The following is a 20,584-nucleotide window of genomic DNA, read 5'->3' on the forward strand; positions in this document are numbered from 1 at the left end:
GCCTGACCTCGCACCACAACCCTCCGGCTCCAAGGACCACTAGTTTTGACCCTACATCCACCTCTCTTTGTCTTACTCTCTTTCTCGCCTTCTGTCTGCTTCTCGCTCTCTCTCTCCCAGTCAAACATTATTGTTATCCACTCCCCCTTTACTGTGATATTCAGCGTTAGAGCGTGATTGAAATGGAAAGGCAATGTCCCCGCGTTATCGGCGGATTCACGGTAAACGCTACATATGTCTGCTCAACCTGAACATTTCTATCACATACATCTGTAATGAATCAGCGATACAGATTGAATAGAGCCCTAAGAGTGATAACTGAGTGAGAGTATTTGACAACTGAGTAAGGCCTAGATTCAATCTGGGACGTTAGAGTGCGATTTACATTTAAAGGTAATTTCCCCGATTGAGCCGACATACGCAGTGTTTACAATGAGTGGCCTACGCAAACACGGAAACATTGCTTTTCAAAAGGTGCATAGCATAAAAGGGCCGATCGGATTGAATCTAGCCGCAAGAGTATGTGATCACTAAAAAGTACGTGATAACTAAGTACTAGTATGTGATACGTGTCTGAAATGTGCCTGTCCTCTCCGCTGCAGATGATCTTTAAGTTGACCCACTTGAACGTGGAGAAATGGATGGTGGTGCTCAAGCTCTCCTTCCCTGTCATCCTCATTGACGAGGTCCTCAAGTTTGTGGCCCGCAATTACCTGGAGGGTAAGGACACACACATCTGTTATCGATTAAATCTATATTATTCCTTGTAATAATATCCTGTAATATCCACAGAAATGTTCCCTCTATTTTGGGCCCTGGGCAAATTTCAGGTTTTGCGAGTGGAAACCTGAATGTTGTGAGATTTCTGTGCAACTTCCGGCGCATTGTTTACAGTGAACACAGAGGCTGTGCCCTTACAAAGTTTTCACTTTGTTTATGAATCAATGGTTTTGTATTTTGTGTCCAGATGGTGTCAACACTGAATTTACACTGATAATATATAATACCCACTCTTACATGTTTTCACTAAAGTCTAATGTGTGAGTGTCTTCCTACAGGTTTCTATGTATCCCCATACCGCTTAAAGTTTTGTCTCATTTTATGGCTATAATGTATAATGTCACATTTAGGTAGTAATTCATGCTTGGGGATAAGGTTAGCCATTGCAGTTTTAACTTGTTAATATAAAACATCTCCAATATTAACATTTAACTACAGTCAACATACAGTAAGTAGCCTATGTATGGAAAAGTCTGTTTTTTAAATTTTGAATATTGGTATCATTTAGCGGACACTTATCCAAAACAACTTGGTCATGCGTACACACATTTTATGTAGGTGGCTTCTGGGAATTCACAATCCTGCCTTTGGAAGCGCCATGCTCTACAGAACCACCTATATTTGGTGTTGAGTATATAAGTGTTGGATAACGTAAATTGAGCCGTACTAATATATAACTAAAATGGCCAGAATAATAGATGCATGCCCAACTCCACATCAATCAATAGTACTTCATGTAGATCTAAAAGGGTTGTAATTATTCAAAATATGGTCATTTTTAGGCTGGGTTGGAATGTTCACCATATTGCTTATACCTATCCTCCAAATTGATCCCTGGGGACTAGTGCAAAATTTTGGACTTGAGTCTTGTCCTACCTCATCCGGTTGCCAATACCCTGAAAATGACAGCCATTTTCTTTCCCATGCAGTTGCTGATGACAATCTAGTAAGCAAGAAGTGGGACTAAAAGAACACGAGGCGTATAAAGGAGAGAAAAGAATGAGAAGAGAAAACGGTGGAAGTGCTTCCCAGAAACGAGAGCGCAGACCGTCACTAGAAGTGAGATTTTTTTTGTTGACAAGCTCAAAGAATGAAACATACAAAAGCCACCAGAAAAAAATTATAAAAACAGAAAAAGAGAAAAAAAAACGTGCAAATAAACACTTTTTTCCTTTGTGTATGTATTGAAATAAAGTTAATATATATAGGTAAGCGTTATGAACATGAACAATATATTCAAATTATTCTGACTATTCTTAAAAAATAAAACTGTATTAAAAGAGAATGCGAGTCTGGCTGGTTAATTGGTTTTGGTTTTATTCCCAGTATCTCACTTACTTACGGTTGAGGAGAAGCATCTTCTCCTTTACTTTGGAGTCCTTTGGTGGCTGTGGAGATCAATCATGGTTTTACAGCTGCGGCTGCAGACTGGGCATGTGAAAGCTTGGTTGGAGGGGGGAGGAATAGCCCTGTTAGCATGCCTCTGCGCGCTTTGTCTCCAGATAATGTGCATTCATACTCCTGATGCCCAATGAGCGCCAGAACGTTTGGCAGGTGGCTAGGTCCTCTATACTGGATGGATTGATCTTACACCTCTTCAGTGGTTTTAATTCGGTCCTACATCCGCTTCTTCTGGCCAACAGCAGAGCGTTGGCCTTCATGTGACCGTTGAGCACTTTCGTTTGGCAGTCGGCCCTCTGGCATGCGGATGACATGACCAAGCCATCTTAGTTGGTGATTGTTTAAGGTGGACTGCATGCTACCACTGCCAGCCCGTTTCAGTACCTCGGTGTGGGGTATTCTGTCCTGCCAGGTAACAACGAGAATCTTCTGGAGGCACTTTACGTGGAAGGACTCCAGGGTTTTCATGTGCTAAGGGTTCCATGCTTCCCGGCTGTTTAACAGGGTGAACACACACACACACACAGCTCTCTCCGCAAACAATTACACAAGAAGAACATGATCCTGCAAAGAGTAGTCTTTCAATGTATATTTATATATTACGGCAATTAGTATCAACAAGAGAGAAAATTAATTCATATCATTGTTTCTTAATCTCTTACTCTTCATTTAAAAACATGGTCAAGTTTAAAACAGGTAAAGATGGTAAGTGTGTCAGAGTGGTTTGGAACAGGGTTGTTAGTGTTACTCGCTGGTATCAACAAGGGCAGTGCCATTAGATCAATGGTCGGAAGTCCTGAGAGGTGTGTGTGTGTGTGTGTGTGTGTGTATTTAAGTATCATAATACAGTATAACTTACAGTAGTAGATACTGGCCTTTTCTCAACATATTGCCTTTTAGTGACGTCCACTAAAGCAGTAATGGACCGTTTCTCATCACATCTGACTAGCGGGAATGTCGAGTCAGGAACTACAATACAAATATTCAAGTTACCTCAATGAGTCCAGTTTTTAAAAAAGGGGGTTAAGTTTGGTCATAGAATGAGTGTTTGGTCATTGAACATGAGAAAATACATTTGAAAAAAAACTCAAATATGGAAAGATGGAGGGCGCTCAAGCAACATGAGTCGAGGTGCAACCAAAAAATAATAATTATAATCAGAACATCATTGAACAGCTCCAAAGTACAAATATTCCAAGTCACATTACAAGCGGAGGTGGTGATTCCCAATGTTGGAGAGAACTGGCCTGAGCAAGGCCAGCACAGATCTGATTCTCATACGGAGTTGTCTGAAATGCAAGCTGATTTGTATATCAGTGATTATGCACAGCTCCTTGCTCAGCCCACTCCTCTTCAACGTGGGCATAGTCAAGATAGTGGTCAAATCTTTCTCTGTGGTTACTGTTGCACTTCATGTCCAGCCGCGTTCTTATTGGTCACCCTTGGAATATTTCTTGTTTCTCCCGTCGCTTTGGCTCTGTTGTGTTGCTCTGATAGACTCACGTGGCACCAGTGGGCGGGGCACCCTCTTCAGGAAGCCCCTCCTCCAAGATGTCCCTGACCTGGTCCAGAGTTTCAGCCTGACGGATCAACTCCAGCTTCACCTAGAAGAAAGGGATGAAGGGAGAGAGAAGGGGGGGAAAGAGAGGGAGGAGTAAGAGAAGAGAAAGCAAGAGAGAGACCATGAGGAAGGCTCATGGTCATTTGACTATGGACCGAAAATGGAATCCAGCTGGACTGGTCCTAGATCAATGCTGTAAACTAACATGAACCAAATACACCATGAGTGGGCTGGTCCTGAATCAGGACCAATCTACTGTACCTGCAGTGACTGCGAAAGCTGGACAAAGTCCCTCTGCACCGTCTGGCTGGTGTCCACCTGAGAACGCATACTGATGATCTGGCTACGCAGCTCCAAACACTGTTGCTGGAGGGACGCCTGGGAGGGAGATAGAAAGGGAGTGAGAATGGTAAGGGTAAGGAGAGAGAGATAGAGAAAGCTACAGTAACATGTTAAGTGTTCCCAAAGTAGGAAAGATAAGTACACAAAAGGTATAACACGGACAGAAAGACGCACGCACACACACCTCTATCCCTGGTCCCCCTGTACAGTACCTTGTCATGGGTTAGAGTCTTGCTGTCTCCCTGTAGGTGTGAGAGCGCCACCCTGAGGCCTTGTAGCTCGGTGCGACAGGTCTGTAGCTCCAACTGCAGCTTCTCTTTCTGACACTGGACCCGCTCCATCTCGCTCTTCAGACTGGACAGCTGCACTGCAGAGGGCAAAGGTCAACAGGACAATTTTTACTGAACGTTTATTTATCAAGGAAGTCAATGGGCTTGTTGGAGCGGATACGTTTTGTCAAGTCACCGCCTTTCAAAAATGCATTATGTGGAACTGCATGAAAAACCATGTGATCTAAGGTCATGCGGTTTTTGATATAGTCTCCTTCAACTTCTGCAGTTGCTTTTCACCGATGGCACCATACAGCCATTGCCTGGCAACTGGTTGGCACTACTTGTCAACCAATCAGTGTTTTTGTTTGACCCACGCGGACTCGACCAAAGACGTGACTGAAACAGGAACCAGCTTTGCCGCAACTCTAAAGCTACAGGGGATACAAATGAAAGTGATATTTGAGAACTCTGACAAATGCATTATTATACAACAGCTTCAGAAAGTATTCATACCTCTTGATTTATTCCACATTTTGTTGTGTTACAGCCTGAATTCAAAATGGATTTTCTCACCCATTTACATACAATACCCCATAATGAAAAAGTGAACTTTTTATTTAGGAAATGTATAAATAATTAAATACAGAAATATCTAATGTACATAAGTATTCACACCCGAGTCAATACATGTTAAAACATTCCCAAACCAGAAACCGTGGATTGATGGCAGCATTCGCGTGAAACTGAAAGCGCGAACCACTGCTTTTAATCAGGGCAAGGTGTCTGGTAACATGTCCGAATATAAACAATGCAGCTATTCCCTCCGCAAGGCTATTAAACAAGCTAAGCGTCAGTACAGAGACAAAGTGGAATCTCAATTCAATGGCTCAGACACAAGAGGCATGTGGCAGGGTCTACAGTCAATCACGGACTACAAGAAGAAACCCAGCCCAGTCACGGACCAGGATGTCTTGCTCCCAGGCAGACTAAATAACTTTTTTTGCCCGCTTTGAGGACAATACAGTGCCACTGACACGGCCTGCAACGAAAACATGCGGTCTCTCCTTCACTGCAGCCGAGGTGAGTAAGACATTTAAACGTGTTAACCCTCGCAAGGCTGCAGGACCAGACGGCATCCCCAGCCGCGCCCTCAGAGCATGCGCAGACCAGCTGGCCGGTGTGTTTACGGACATATTCAATCAATCCCTATACCAGTCTGCTGTTCCCACATGCTTCAAGAGGGCCACCATTGTTCCTGTTCCCAAGAAAGCTAAGGTAACTGAGCTAAACGACTACCGCCCCGTAGCACTCACTTCCGTCATCATGAAGTGCTTTGAGAGACTAGTCAAGGACCATATCACCTCCACCCTACCTGACACCCTAGACCCACTCCAATTTGCTTACCGCCCAAATAGGTCCACAGACGATGCAATCTCAACCACACTGCACACTGCCCTAACCCACCTGGACAAGAGGAATACCTATGTGAGAATGCTGTTCATCGACTACAGCTCGGCATTCAACACCATAGTACCCTCCAAGCTCGTCATCAAGCTCGAGACCCTGGGTCTCGACCCCGCCCTGTGCAACTGGGTATTGGACTTCCTGACGGGCCGCCCCAGGTGGTGAGGGTAAGCAACAACATCTCCTCCCTGCTGATCCTCAACACGGGGCCCCACAAGGGTGCGTTCTGAGCCCTCTCCTGTACTCCCTGTTCACCCACGACTGCGTGGCCACGCACGCCTCCAACTCAATCATCAAGTTTGCGGACGACACAACAGTGGTAGGCTTGATTACCAACAACGACGAGACGGCCTACAGGGAGGAAGTGAGGGCCCTCGGAGTGTGGTGTCAGGAAAATAACCTCACACTCAACGTCAACAAAACTAAGGAGATGATTGTGGACTTCAGGAAACAGCAGAGGGAACACCCCCTATCCACATCGATGGAACAGTAGTGGAGAGGGTAGCTAGTTTTAAGTTCCTCGGCATACACATCACAGACAAACTGAATTGGTCCACTCACACTGACAGCGTCGTGAAGAAGGCGCAGCAGCGCCTATTCAACCTCAGGAGGCTGAAGAAATTCGGCTTGTCACCAAAAGCACTCACAAACTTCTACAGATGCACAATCGAGAGCATCCTGTCGGGCTGTATCACCGCCTGGTACGGCAACTGCTCCGCCCTCAACCGTAAGGCTCTCCAGAGGGTAGTGAGGACTGCACAACGCATCACCGGGGGCAAACTACCTGCCCTCCAGGACACCTACACCACCCGTTGTTACAGGAAGGCCATAAAGATCATCAAGGACATCAACCACCCGAACCACTGCCTGTTCACCCCACTATCATCCAGAAGGCGAGGTCAGTACAGGTGCATCAAAGCTGGGACCGAGAGACTGAAAAACAGCTTCTATCTCAAGGCCTTCAGTCTGTTAAACAGCCACCACTAACATTGAGTGGCTGCTGCCAACACACTGTCATTGACACTGACCCAACTCCAGCCATTTTAATAATGGGAATTGATGGGAAATGATGTAAATATATCACTAGCCACTTTAAACAATGCTACCTTATATAATGTTACTTACCCTACATTATTCATCTCATATGCATATGTATATACTGTACTCTACATCATCGACTGCATCCTTATGTAATACATGTATCACTAGCCACTTTAACTATGCCACTTTGTCTACACACTCATCTCATATGTATATACTGTACTCGATACCATCTACTGTATGCTGCTCTGTACCATCACTCATTCATATATCCTTATGTACATATTCCTTATCCCCTTACACTGGGTATAAGACAGTAGTTTTGGAATTGTTAGTTAGATTACTTGTTGATTATCACTGCATTGTCGGAACTGGAAGCACAAGCATTTCACTACACTCGCATTAACATCTGCTAACCATGTGTATGTGACAAATAAAATTTGATTTGATTTGATTTCTAAGCGCTTTGCACAGCTGGTTTGTACAATATTTGCCCATTATGTCAAATAGTTTGTTGATCATCGCTAGGCAACCATTTTCAAGTCTTGCCAGAGATTTTCAAGCAGATTTAAGTCATAACTAACTCAGCCATTCAGGAACATTCACTGTCTTCTTGGTAAGCAACTCCAGTGTAGATTTGGCCTCGTGTTTTAGGTTATTGTCCTGCTGAAAGTTGAATTCACTCCACGTGTCTGGAATGCAGACTGAACCAGGTTTTTCTTTAGGATTTTGCCTGTGCTTAGCTCCATTCCATGTATTTTTTATCCTGAAAAATGTCCCCGTCTTTATCAATTACAAGCATACACATAACATGATGTAGCAACCACTATGCTTGAAAATATGGAGAGTGGTACTCAGTGATGTGTTCTATTGGATTTGCCCCAAACATAAGACTTTGTATTCAGGCCAAAAAGTGAATTGCCTTTCCACATTTTTTTCAGTATTGACTTTTTCCACATTGTTACGTTACAGCCTCATTCTAAAATTGATTAAATTGTTGTTTTTCCCCCCCCCATGATAAATCAATGATAAAGTCCTTGACAAATGTCCTTGTGTAGCCCAGCCAGAACCCGGACATTCCGGGAGGTGCAGATTGACTCTAGGGAGTTATTGAACACTATTATTGCACAGTCCATGCAACGTATTATTGTTAAGCAAATTCTTTACTCCTGAACTTATTTAGACTTGCCTTAACAAAGGGGTTGAATACTTATTGACTTTTATGACCTGTTTCAAGAAGTTAGGCGCATGTCACACGTCACTAGTTCACATTAGAGGCATTTTAACATTATTTTAAAAAATCAAAATGCATTTTGGGACAGAAATGCCTTCTGGAACATGTGAACTTTCATGTGCCTTAATAACAAACTTGCATGCCATCTGTAAATAAGAATACAATTGTTCAATTACTAGCCTAATTGGTTTAGCCACAGGAAAATACAGGAACCTTCCCGCTAGCCATGAATTGCTGAGATAGACAGGCTGGCCATGCCAAGAGATGAGTTCAGATTGGTCTGCCATTGTAGCATGCTTCTGTATATAACATAAGCTGCTCAGTAATGTTTGGATAATCCTTTCTAGAGCAGATTTTTTTTGAAAGATATCAGAAAGAACTGAAAAAGTGTTGCATTGCTGCCCTGAAGTTAATAGCGCTATCGACTACGATCAGTGGGGAAAAGTTGTGATGGACTACTTTCTGGAGGACGATCGTGCGATGACGACTCTGAATATGATCCGAGGTTGAGAAAATCCCTGATTTAGGTAAAAACATTTTCATTGAACCAGACATTGTCGTCTTCTGATGACCATGATGAGGAAGAAATGGCAATCAACAGTGTTTTTCTCACGTTGACCGAGCTTTGAAATCAGTGGAATGCCCGGCTGAAGCAGAGAGATGATTGCCAAATGCGGAGAGTCAAAAAGGCTATTGTATAAAACACCTGTCTCTGGATTACATCTTCAAACTAAGGGCAACCATGGCATTCATGACAGAGGGAGAAGCGTTCATCCATGTACATGGGTAAGAGTCTAGCTACATTTTCAGATATTACAAGTCTCTAATTTCGTCAGAAAATGGTTTTCATTGCAAGTTAAAGTGTACTGTTAGCTAGATAGATGGCTGGCTGGCTGGCTAGCTAGCTAATGTTACATGTATGATCTGTGTAGTAACAATATTTGTATCTCAGAAAGCCATTTGCATTGTTAGTTATAGCCCAATGTCATTGAACCTAGTTGGTTATCTTTAGCTACTTGCAGAATCATGCATGGTAGTAGGGAGTTGGGATCATCGTTTATTGTTTACCTAGCTAACTACATGTCGAAACAAAAGACTCTCCTATGCAAGTAACCATTTCACTGTACCGTTTACACCTTCTGTGTCCTGTGCATGTGACAAATAAACAGATTTGATTTGATATAGTGTGTGTTTACCAGAGACGGTAATGTGAAGAACAACATGACCTGCATCAAAGTCAGATTAGGATATAGACCAAAGACTAGATAAAGTGTATTTTTACTACTACCTTTTGTTACTACTTTCACCCCTTTTAATCTAGAAATCTTGGGTTGTTTTCTACACTATAACGGGTGTCCTGTCTCTCTAGGGGAGGTGGAGAGATCCTAACGGGTGTCCTGTCTCTCTAGGGGAGGTGGAGAGATCCTAACGGGTGTCCTGTCTCTCTCTAGGGGAGGTGGAGAGATCCTAACGGGTGTCCTGTCTCTCTCTAGGGGAGGTGGAGAGATCCTAACGGGTGTCCTGTCTCTCTAGGGGAGGTGGAGAGATCCTAACGGGTGTCCTGTCTCTCTCTAGGGGAGGTGGAGAGATCCTAACGGGTGTCCTGTCTCTCTCTAGGGGAGGTGGAGAGATCCTAACGGGTGTCCTGTCTCTCTAGGGGAGGTGGAGAGATCCTAATGGGTGTCCTGTCTCTCTAGGGGAGGTGTAGAGATCCTAACGGGTGTCCTGTCTCTCTGGGGGAGGTGTAGAGATCCTAACGGGTGTCCTGTCTCTCTAGGGGAGGTGGAGAGATCCTAACGGGTGTCCTGTCTCTCTCGGGGAGGTGGAGAGATCCTAACGGGTGTCCTGTCTCTCTCTAGGGGAGGTAGAGAGATCCTAACGGGTGTCCTGTCTCTCTAGGGGAGGTGGAGAGATCCTAACGGGTGTCCTGTCTCTCTGGGGGAGGTGGAGAGATCCTAACGGGTGTCCTGTCTCTCTGGGGGAGGTGGAGAGATCCTAACGGGTGTCCTGTCTCTAGGGGAGGTGGAGAGATCGTAACGGGTGTCCTGTCTCTCTAGGGGAGGTGGAGAGATCCTAACGGGTGTCCTGTCTCTCTAGGGGAGGTGGAGAGATCCTAACGGGTGTCCTGTGTGATGGACAGCATGACTCCTGTCTCCTCTCCCTGTCCATGTCTCCTCTCCTGTCTCTGTCCATGTCTCCTCTCCTCTCCCTGTCCATGTCTCCTCTCCTCTCTCTGTCCATGTCTCCTCTCCTCTCCCTGTCCATGTCTCCTCTCCTGTCTCTGTCCATGTCTCCTCTCCTGTCTCTGTCCATGTCTCCTCTCCTGTCTCTGTCCATGTCTCCTCTCCTGTCTCTGTCCATGTCTCCTCTCCTGTCTCTGTCCATGTCTCCTCTCCTGTCTCTGTCCATGTCTCCTCTCCTGTCTCTGTCCATGTCTCCTCTCCTGTCTCTGTCCATGTCTCCTCTCCTGTCTCTGTCCATGTCTCCTCTCCTGTCTCTGTCCATGTCTCCTCTCCTGTCTCTGTCCATGTCTCCTCTCCTGTCTCTGTCCATGTCTCCTCTCCTGTCTCTGTCCATGTCTCCTCTCCTGTCTCCTCTCTCTGTCCATGTCTCCTCTCCTGTCTCCTCTCTCTGTCCATGTCTCCTCTCCTGTCTCTGTCCATGTCTCCTCTCCTGTCTCTGTCCATGTCTCCTCTCCTGTCCCTGTCCATGTCTCCTCTCCTGTCTCTGTCCATGTCTCCTCTCCTGTCTCTCTGTCCATGTCTCCTCTCCTGTCTCTGTGTCCACATACTTTTGTACGTATAATTTGTTTCCCATGCCAATAAAGACCTTTTGAATGGAATTGAATTGAGTGAGACCTGATCTCACAGAGAGAGACCTGACCTCACAGAGAGAGACACCTGCCTGACCTCACAGAGAGAGACACCTGACCTCACAGAGAGAGACACCTGATCTCTCACACAGAGAGAGAGGGAGGGGGGAACTCACTTCCTGTTGCAGTAAATGTCAGAGAGGGCGTCCCGAGTGGCTCAGTGGTCTTAAGACATCGCTGTGCCTCTAGAGATTCTGGGTTTGAGTCCAGCCGGCCACGACCAGGAAGCCCATGGGCGGCGCACAATTGGCCCAGCGTCGTCCGGGTTAGGGGAGGGTTTGGCCCAGCGTCGTCCGGGTTAGGGGAGGGTTTGGCCCAGCGTCGTCCGGGTTAGGGGAGGGTTTGGCCCAGCGTCGTCCGGGTTAGGGGAGGGTTTGGCCCAGCGTCGTCCGGGTTAGGGGAGGGTTTGGCCCAGCGTCGTCCGGGTTAGGGGAGGGTTTGGCCCAGCGTCGTCCGGGTTAGGGGAGGGTTTGGCCCAGCGTCGTCCGGGTTAGGGGAGGGTTTGGCCCAGCGTCGTCCGGGTTAGGGGAGGGTTTGGCCCAGCGTCGTCCGGGTTAGGGGAGGGTTTGGCCCAGCGTCGTCCGGGTTAGGGGGGGGTTTGGCCCAGCGTCGTCCGGGTTAGGGGGAGGGTTTGGCCCAGCGTCGTCCGGGTTAGGGGGAGGGTTTGGCCCAGCGTCGTCCGGGTTAGGGGAGGGTTTGGCCCAGCGTCGTCCGGGTTAGGGGGAGGGTTTGGCCCAGCGTCGTCCGGGTTAGGGGGGAGGGTTTGGCCCAGCGTCGTCCGGGTTAGGGGAGGGTTTGGCCCAGCGTCGTCCGGGTTAGGGGAGGGTTTGGCCCAGCGTCGTCCGGGTTAGGGGGGAGGGTTTGGTCGGCAGGAATGTCCTTTTCCCATCACGCACTAACTAGCGACTCCTGTTGGCGGGCCGGACACGCTGACACGGTCGCCAGGTGTACGGTGTTTCCTCCGACACATTGGTGCGGCTGGCTTCCGGGTTAAGTGGGCGTTGTGTCAAGAAGCAGTGCGGCTTGGTTGGGTTGTGTTTCGGAGGACGCACGGCTCTCGACTTTCGCTGCTCTGGCCCCCCAATGGTGGAACAAACTCCCTCACGACGCCAGGACAGCGGAGTCAATCACCACCTTCCAGAGACACCTGAAACCCCACCTCTTTAAGGAATACCTAGGATAGGATAAGTAATCCTTCTCACCCCCCTAAAAGATTTAGATGCACTATTGTAAAGTGACTGTTCTACTGGATGTCATAAGGTGAATGCACCAATTTGTAAGTCGCTCTGGATAAGAGCGTCTGCTAAATGACTTAAATGTAAAATGTAAATGTACACTGCCATATTCACTTGCTTTAGCACATGGCCTCACATGTGAATCCTTAAAGAGATGGGTGGGGCTAAGGCTTAAGGGGGTGTGAACGATGCTGAATGGGTGTGGACAAAGAAGAGCTCTCCAGGTGTACCGAAACATTCACCGGCCATTTTCTCAAACGTGGGGTTACTTTCCCATTGTTCCTGAACTGCAGTGTGAGATATACCATGTTCTTGCTCTGAGTCTCTACTTTTATCCAACGTAAAAAAATATATATTTTAAAAACACAAATTTCAAAATACCTAATTCCACTTTGACATTACAGGGCGTAGGCCAGTGAAAATAAATCTACATTTTATACATTGTAAATTTAGGCTGTAACACAACAATATGTGGGAAAAGTAAAGGGGTGTGAATACTTTCTGAAGGCACTTCAGAAATAAAGTATATTATGTTTTCAGTTTGAGTATGTGATAATATAGGTAAAGAAAAGTTTATTTAGACCTTTCTAAAACATTTGCAGCTATGTTGACACTGCCATGTTGATCTGAGCTTTGCTGTTGGAAAACCACTACAGTGTCCGACTCGGCTGTGGCAGATGGACCTCCCCTGACTTCGTCGACTTTCGTCTAAAGTTGGCTTCATTAGCCTAACTACTCGAACACACCCCATGAGTTTACTACGGTCAACGCCTGTTATCAACTGCCTGTGTGTAATGCATTACGGATTAATTCCTATGGCCTTCTTTACCACACAATTTTCTAATTCTCTCGCTCGCTCTCGCGCACACACACACACACACACACCAATGTCCACTCACCTTGTAAAACTTCTGTTGCGGCAGTACCAGGGAAGAGAGGAAGAGAGAATGGTTAAAAACCAACATATAACTGTCAGTTTCTATTACACTTATCAACACAAAGAAATTGCGAAGGAAAGGCAGATGAACAGACCGCTCTCCTCCACGCGGGTCTCCAGTTGTTCCTTTAGGTTGACGATCTCAATAAGCAGCCTCTCTTCACTGTGTGCCGCCTACAGGTGGGAGTACAGTAGTGCATACAGTAATAGTATGTTTTCTATGTATTTCTATGATTCTTGACTGTATGAATACACACACACACAAACTGCACCTGTAGTGTAGGACCAAGGGGTGTGTTGGCGTCCCCTGCCCCATCAGTCTCCTCGATCTCCTCCCCTTTTAGCCTGGACAGCTCGCTACACACCCTCCTCTGAGAGAGAGACAGCTCCGCCTGGGAATACAACACACACACACAAAACACCTCAAACACACACTACATGGACCTCATCCCCCTCCTCCCTGGTTGGACCAGGTGCTTGTCACTCACCAGCCTGCTATGGACGGCATTCTGTGATTGGTTGAACGATTTCTGTAGCTCCTGTAGGAGGGCCTCTGAGGTCTGAACCTGAGTCTGGAGAACTGAGACCTAACACACACACACACACACACACACACATATATATATAGTAACATTCACATTCAATTCCGTGGATAACTGACCCTTCTCAATATACAATATATGCCATGTGTGTAAATGTGGGAGTACGTGTTTGTGTGTCTCGGTAGTCTGTGTGTCCAGCTCGCTCTCCAGCTCTGTCCTCTCGTCCCTCAGTCGACTCAGCTCTCCCTTCAGCTCCTCAACCTGCACATCAGACCACACCACATCAGACGTCATGAGTCCACTCCTAACCTGTAAAGTTTGGCTCACCTGTTTGATGGACAACGTTGGTGTTTGACTGTTTGTACACTTAACAAAAAATAAACGGAACATGCAACCATTTCAAACACTTTACTGAGTTATAGCAAAATAACATTACAAAATCAATCAATTTAAATAAATGCAATAGGCCCTAACCGATGGATTTTACATGACTGGGAATACAGATATGCATCTGTCGGTCACAGAGATGACCTAACCTTTCTTCTGAAAACCAGTCACTATCTGGTGTGACCACCATTTGCCCCATGCAGAGCGTTACATCTCCTTCGTAGAGTTTATCAACCTGTTGATTGTAGTCTGTGGAATGTTGTCCCACTCTTCAATGGCTGTGCAGAGTTGCTGGATATTTGCGGGAACTGGAACACTGTCGTATATATGTTGTCGGATATATACAATGGCCCTCGGGATTTCGTCACGGTATCTCTGTGCATTCAAATGACCATCAATAAAATGCAAATGTGTTCGTTGTCCGTAGCTTATGCCTGCCAATACCATAACCCCACCACCACCACCATAGGGCACTCCGTTCACAACGTTGACCTCAACAAACCGCTTGCCCACACAACGCCATAAACGCTGTCTGCCATCTGCACGGTACAGTTGAAACCAGGATTCAACCGTGACGAGCACACTTCTCCAGCGTGCCAGTAGTCATTGAAGGTGAGCATTTGCCCAAAGTCGGTTATGAAGCCAAACTGCATTCAGGCAAAGATCTTGCTGAGGACGACGAGCAAGCAGATGAGCTTCCCGAAGACGGTTTCAGACAGTTTGTGCTGAATTTCTTAAGTTTGTGCAAACCTACAGTTTCATCAGCTGTCTGGGTGGCTTGTCTCAGACAACCCCGCAGGTGAAGTCAGATGTGGAGAGCCTGGTGTGGTTACACGTGGTCTGCGGTTGTGGGGCCGGTTGGACGTACTGCCAAATTCTCTAAAACGACGTTGGAGGCGGCTTATAGTGGAGAAATTAACATTAAATTATCTGGCAACAGCTTCGCTGGAAATTTTTGCAGTCAGTATGCCAATTGTACGCTCCCTCAAAACTTGAGACATCGTGTTGTGTGACAACTGCACATTTTAGAGTGGCCTTATATTGTCCCCAGCACCTGTGTAATGATCATGCTGTTTAAGCAGCTTCTTAATATGCCACACCTGTCAGGTGGATGGATTATCTTGGCAAAGGAGAAATGCTCACTAACAGGGATGTAAACAAATGTGTGCACAACATTCGAGAGAAATAAGCTTTTTGTGTGTATGGAACATTTCTGGGATCTTTTATTTCAGTTCATGAAACCAACACTTAAAATGTTGCGTTTATATTTTTTTCTGTGGCTAGTGCTCACTTGTTTGCTTAGTGAATTGATGTCAGAGTGTGTGTGTTCACCTGTGTGTTAAGCGAATCCCATTCGGTGTGTGTGACCAGGCGGTGGCCGGGCGGGGGCAGGTAGATGGCCTCAGGCACCAGGGTTCCCGTGGAGACCAGGGAGGCAGTGTCATCTTGGGGGGGTGGGCGGCGTGGCAGTGAGGGCGTGTCCAAGGAGAAGGAGGAGAAAGAAGCGAAGTCACAGTTCTGGGAGAAATAGCCCTCCAGTCCCGCCCCTTCACCCTCCCCTGGTCCCTCAGCCTCCGCTGGTTGGCTATCCCATCCGTCCGTTCCTGGTTCTCTGAGGGTATTGGTGGGAGATTCTGTCGACTGGCTCTCGGACTGCGTAGCTCCTGCCTCCAACCTGTCCTTCTTTACACTGCCCTGAGAGAGAGCGAGAGAGAGAGAGAGAGTCAGAGACAAGGAAATAGGTTTAGTAACATTGAGATGAACACACACACACCTGAGACTGCACACTGGCTCTCCTCCACTGGGCACGCTCAGACTGCAGAGTAGATATTCTAGCCTCATACTGAGAAGCCGTCTCTGAGGATAGAAGAGAGAGAAATGAGATGATGACAGACAATAACAGGCCATCTAGGTGGGTCCTACACATTATCTGCGTCCCAAATGAAACCCTATTCCCTATCTAGTGCAATACTTTTGACCATAGCCGCCATTGGGAATGCATGATGAATAGAAGGTATGGAGCGACCTTTCTCACAAGAGAGAGGGGGCCCGCCCCATCTATACAATGGTAGGGAAACACTAGTATGTAGAAAAGGTATCTTCCACCTCTGACTGCATCTCCTGGTCACACTTAATATCTCTCTCTGACCTCTGAGGGCCTCCTGAAGAGACTGCATCTCCTGGTCACACTGTTTCTGCAGCTCTCCCAGCTCCTCCTGTTTGCTCAGTTCGCAGATCGTCGCCACGCCCTGCCAGTGCTCCAGCTGCGCTCGGCAACCTGCAAGTTGGGCCTGCAAGCTTTCCATTGCATCTGACAAGCAGAAAAATTGAGAGATAACATAAGATATCTGTTTATGGTGAATATCGGACAATACAATGTTGTGAATAGAGTTCAACACTGACTTCAATGTATCTTATGAGCGGGATAAAGCATGATCATGCAAACAATTGCACTTAGTCCTACTACACAGGCTATTCCTTCCGATGTCAATAACATTGCAACACATCACATGCAAAGCAATTCATGAATGTAATAAAACACCTGTTGACAATCGAACTGACAGATAACATTGTTTTGTCTGTGTATCAGTGGAGACACGGCAATCCTTGGCACACACCTGCCATAGCTTCTAATTAGGTTGACTGACGTCTCCACAAAATCTTAAATATTATGGCTAAACCCCCGCCCATTTCTACAATTTCGCTTCTTAAAAATAAGATTTTCAACCAAACTACACTGCTAAACTTATGCCTAACTAACCTTAAATTAAGACCAAAAATATATATTTTCGTTCATTCATTTTTACGATACAGGCAATTTTGACTTTGTGGCAGTAACAGAAAGGTCAAACGAGTTCACTTAAGAGTGACAGCTCGAGTAATAGCAACATTTTGTACATTTTCAGTGATCTGTAGCTACATTCCTGAAATGCACACGCATTTGTGAGATTTGGTTATCACGAAGGGTTAGTTAGCTAGCAATCAAGCTAGCCTAGCTAAAACACTTGTTGATGGCTAAGTTAGCTAAGTGACATTCTTACCAGTGTCGTCATTCTGAGATTTCTCCGACGGTTCCATTATCAATCCTTTATGTCGGATCTGTTCTGTAATGGCACCAAATGTCTTAGTCGTGAAAATAATCTACTGTATGTGTATTTAGGGTCGGGTTGGTGTGAGAGCTCAAAACAGGACTTGTTCACCACTGGTCAACTTCAGGAAATAACTTTCCCCGGTTTAAGCCTACGGATATTACGTAAACATCCTTCCTAATGCGGACGACAGCATAGAATTTTCCCTTATTCTTCCCAGTTCCAACTACCGTATTGTCATGGGATGAGCGAATGATAATATGTGAAAAGACATACAGTAAGTACTACACCAGTCAAAAGTTTGGACACACCTACTTATTCAAGGGGTTTTCTTTATTTTTACTATTTGCTACATTGTTGAATAATAGGGAAGACATCAACACTATGAAATAACACATATAGAATCATGTAGTAACCCAAAAAATGTTAAACAAATAAAGGTTCAATAAATTTTTTTTTAAAAATAAAACAATTATTCAAAGTAGCCACCCTTTGCCTTGATGACAGCTTTGCAACCTCTTGGCATTCTCTCAATCAGGTTAACCTGGAATGCGTTTCCAACAGTACTGAAGAAGTTTCCACGTTATGCTGAGCACTTGTTGGTTGCTTTTCCTTCACTCTGCAGTCCAACTCATCCCAAACCATCTCAATTGAGTCTGATGCAGCGTTCCATCACTCTCCTTCTTGGTTACACAGCCTGGAGGTGTGTTGGGTCATTGTGCTGTTGAAAAGAACATGATAGTCCCACTAAGAGCAAACCAGATGGGATGGCGTATTGCTGCAGAATGTTGTGTTAGCCATGTTGGTTAAGTGTGCCTAGAATTCAAAATAAATCACCTCCTCCATAGTTCACGGTGGAAACCACACTGCGGAGATCATCCGTTTGCCTACTCTGCATCTTACAAAGACACAACAGTTGGAACCAAAAATCTCACATTTGGACTCATCAGACCAAAGGACAGATTTCCACCGGTCTACTGTCCATTGCTCATGTTTCTTGGCACAAGCAAGTCTCTTCCTATTATTGGTGTCCTTTAGTAGTGGTTTCTTTGCAGCAATTCGACCATGAAGTCCTGATTCACGCAGACTCCTCTGAACAGTTGACGTTGAGATGTGTCTGTTACTTGAACTCTATGAAGCATTTATTTGTGCTGCACTTTCTGAGGCTGGTAACTGTAATAAACATATCCTCTGCAGCAGAGGTAACTCTGGGTCTTCCTTTCATGTGGCGGTCCTCATGAGAGCCAGTTTCATCATAGTGCTTGATGGATCTTGCAACTACACTTGAAGAAACTTTAAAAGTTCTTGACATTTTCCGGATTGACTGACCTTCATGTCTTAAAGTAATGATGGACTGTCATTTCTCTTTGATTATTTGAGCGGTTCTTGCCATAATATGGACTTGGTATTTTACCAAATAGGGCTATCTTCTGTATACCACCCCTACCTTGTCACAACACAACTGATTGGCTCAAACGCATTAAGAAGGAAAGAAATTCCACAAATGAACTTTTAACAAGGCACACCTGTTAATTGAAATGCATTCCAGGTGACTACCTCAGGAAGCTGGTTGAGAGAACGCCAAGAGTGTGGAAAGCTGTCATCAGGCAAAGGGTGGCTACTTTGAAGAATCTCAAATATAAAATATATTTTGATTTATTTAACACTTTGTTACTACATGATTTCATATGTGTTATTTCATAGTTTTGATGTCTTCACTTTTGTTTACAATATTTCATGGTATTGTGTCCAAAAAAAAAATGTATGTGAATACTGAATCTGCTATGATGAGAAGCCAACAGCCAACATACCAATAAACTTATTTCAATACATTTTATGTTCAATGTCCAGCAATGCAATACGGTTAGAAATGACATATTAACATCAACAGTGTGCTTTCCACTGTCTCTTTACAGTACAACCAATACATATAAACACTTCCTGAATATCTCTGAGCCATAAAAGGGCATTATAATGTCAAACAGTAGAATTTTCAGGATTTTCAGAATAGCAAAACATATTCAGTGATACTGTACTAATGCATTTTGAAAAGTCCATTATACAAGTCCCTCACTTCAGTCAATCTCTTCAATGGTTGGGCCTTGGGAGCTGGCACCAGAGCTGGACCGGACCGTGCCTGATTTCCACAGCTACCTATAGGCATCCCTCATTGCTGGTATAGCTTGGTAATGATAGGCTGGCACACTTTCTTCAGCTCCTTCAGCTGAAGCTCGTACTCCTCTTTGTCGTCCTCCAACCAGAAAATGGCCTGGTTGCATCCTGTCCACCACTTTCTTCTTGTCCTCCTCGCTGATATTGCCTTTCACGTTGTCGTCCTCAACGCTGCTCTTCATATTGAAGGTGTCCGACTCCAGGGAGGTTCTTGGCTGCTATTTTCACCCTCTGTGCATCGTCCTCAGCTTCGTATTTTGTCGGCATCATGCAACATCCTCTCAATGTCCTCTTTGCTGAGCCGCCCCTTGTTGTTGGTGATGGTGATCTTGTTCTCTTTGCCATTGCTCTTGTCTACCGCTGATACGTTCAGAATGCCATTGGCGCCGATGTCAAAAGTCATGCGCCTCAAGCTGAGGGATTCCTCGTGGGGCAGGGGGGATTCCAGAGAGCTCAAACCAAATATTCTAACAAACTATAATGTTATAGCTAAGGCTTTGTCTACACAATCAAAATGGCATACTTTTTGATTTCTATGAAGCCTGTAGCCCAATTGTTACAGCCATTTATGAAAATAATGAAAGTTACTTACAGTTTGTGAATGTAGAAGTCTCGTTGAAAGGTATAGGGCAGTAGCTTAAGGTCGCTCTTCTCTTTACTTACTTTCTTCTCTCTTTAGTGTTCTCTTTGAGTCGATGTTTGTTACTGAATTAATTTATACCATCCCTTTTGATATCTCGACATTTCTCAACTCTCTGACTATACTGTAGAGCTCTGCTACCCGGCCCGAGCCTGTACAGTGCAGTACAGTCATATCTGACTAAAACCATAACACGGGTGTCAGAAGTGCTTTAAAATCATCAAATAAAAAACGGGAGAGAATATTTCACAGAAAACAATCATGTTCCTTGAGTTTTGTCGGAGTTTAGAGTGACGAAAAGTTGCTCAGCTAACTACTCTCTCGTCTCATTATTGAACAGAGCAGCCCAAGCGGAGCTGACGTTGGCATGGATACTCACACACCCAGAGCTGCCATAAGCAGAGCGTATGCAGAGTAAGCAGCGTGCAGGGAGCGGGAGAGACAGAGAGGAGCAGCTAATTGATTCACTAATGGAGTAAGTTATTACTGATATCGGCTTTCGGGCAGGGCTGGGCCTTAAATTTGGCAGAAGAAATCGGGCCTAGGTATTGTAAGGCCTGAACGATGCGGACATGGGTAGGGCTCAGCTTCAAATTCATGCAACTGCAGGGCTCT

The 20,584-nt window shown here is 45.4% G+C and overlaps 2 protein-coding genes and 1 pseudogene across 2 annotated transcripts in view; 1 reads left to right on the forward strand and 2 right to left on the reverse strand.

The window, feature by feature from the left end:
* Positions 1-2,065, forward strand: part of LOC118384295 (sarcoplasmic/endoplasmic reticulum calcium ATPase 1-like) — a 29,392-nt gene extending 27,327 nt beyond the window's left edge. The window contains exons 24-25 of the mRNA XM_052518453.1: positions 603-720; positions 1,710-2,065. Coding sequence (XP_052374413.1) covers positions 603-720; positions 1,710-1,747 — 156 coding nt within the window. The 3' untranslated portion in view covers positions 1,748-2,065. The remainder of the gene's footprint in view (positions 1-602; positions 721-1,709) is intronic.
* Positions 2,066-2,755: 690 nt separating this feature from the next.
* Positions 2,756-17,348, reverse strand: LOC118384293 (rab GTPase-binding effector protein 2-like). The gene is made up of 12 exons (XM_035770691.2): positions 17,110-17,348; positions 16,218-16,379; positions 15,843-15,925; positions 15,401-15,763; positions 13,847-13,942; positions 13,628-13,726; positions 13,412-13,531; positions 13,235-13,313; positions 13,102-13,113; positions 4,297-4,451; positions 4,004-4,120; positions 2,756-3,785 (listed from the first exon to the last, which is right to left on the reverse strand). Exons 1-12 carry the CDS (start codon positions 17,144-17,146, stop codon positions 3,681-3,683), a joined length of 1,428 nt encoding a protein of 475 aa, XP_035626584.1. The 5' UTR covers positions 17,147-17,348; the 3' UTR covers positions 2,756-3,680.
* A 1,884-nt stretch (positions 17,349-19,232) lies between these two features.
* Positions 19,233-19,895, reverse strand: LOC118384120 (heat shock 70 kDa protein-like; annotated as a pseudogene).
* Positions 19,896-20,584: the final 689 nt, after the last annotated feature.

The sequence above is a fragment of the Oncorhynchus keta genome, chromosome 5 (genome assembly GCF_023373465.1).
Source record: "Oncorhynchus keta strain PuntledgeMale-10-30-2019 chromosome 5, Oket_V2, whole genome shotgun sequence".
NCBI classification, from domain to species: Eukaryota; Metazoa; Chordata; class Actinopteri; order Salmoniformes; family Salmonidae; genus Oncorhynchus; species Oncorhynchus keta.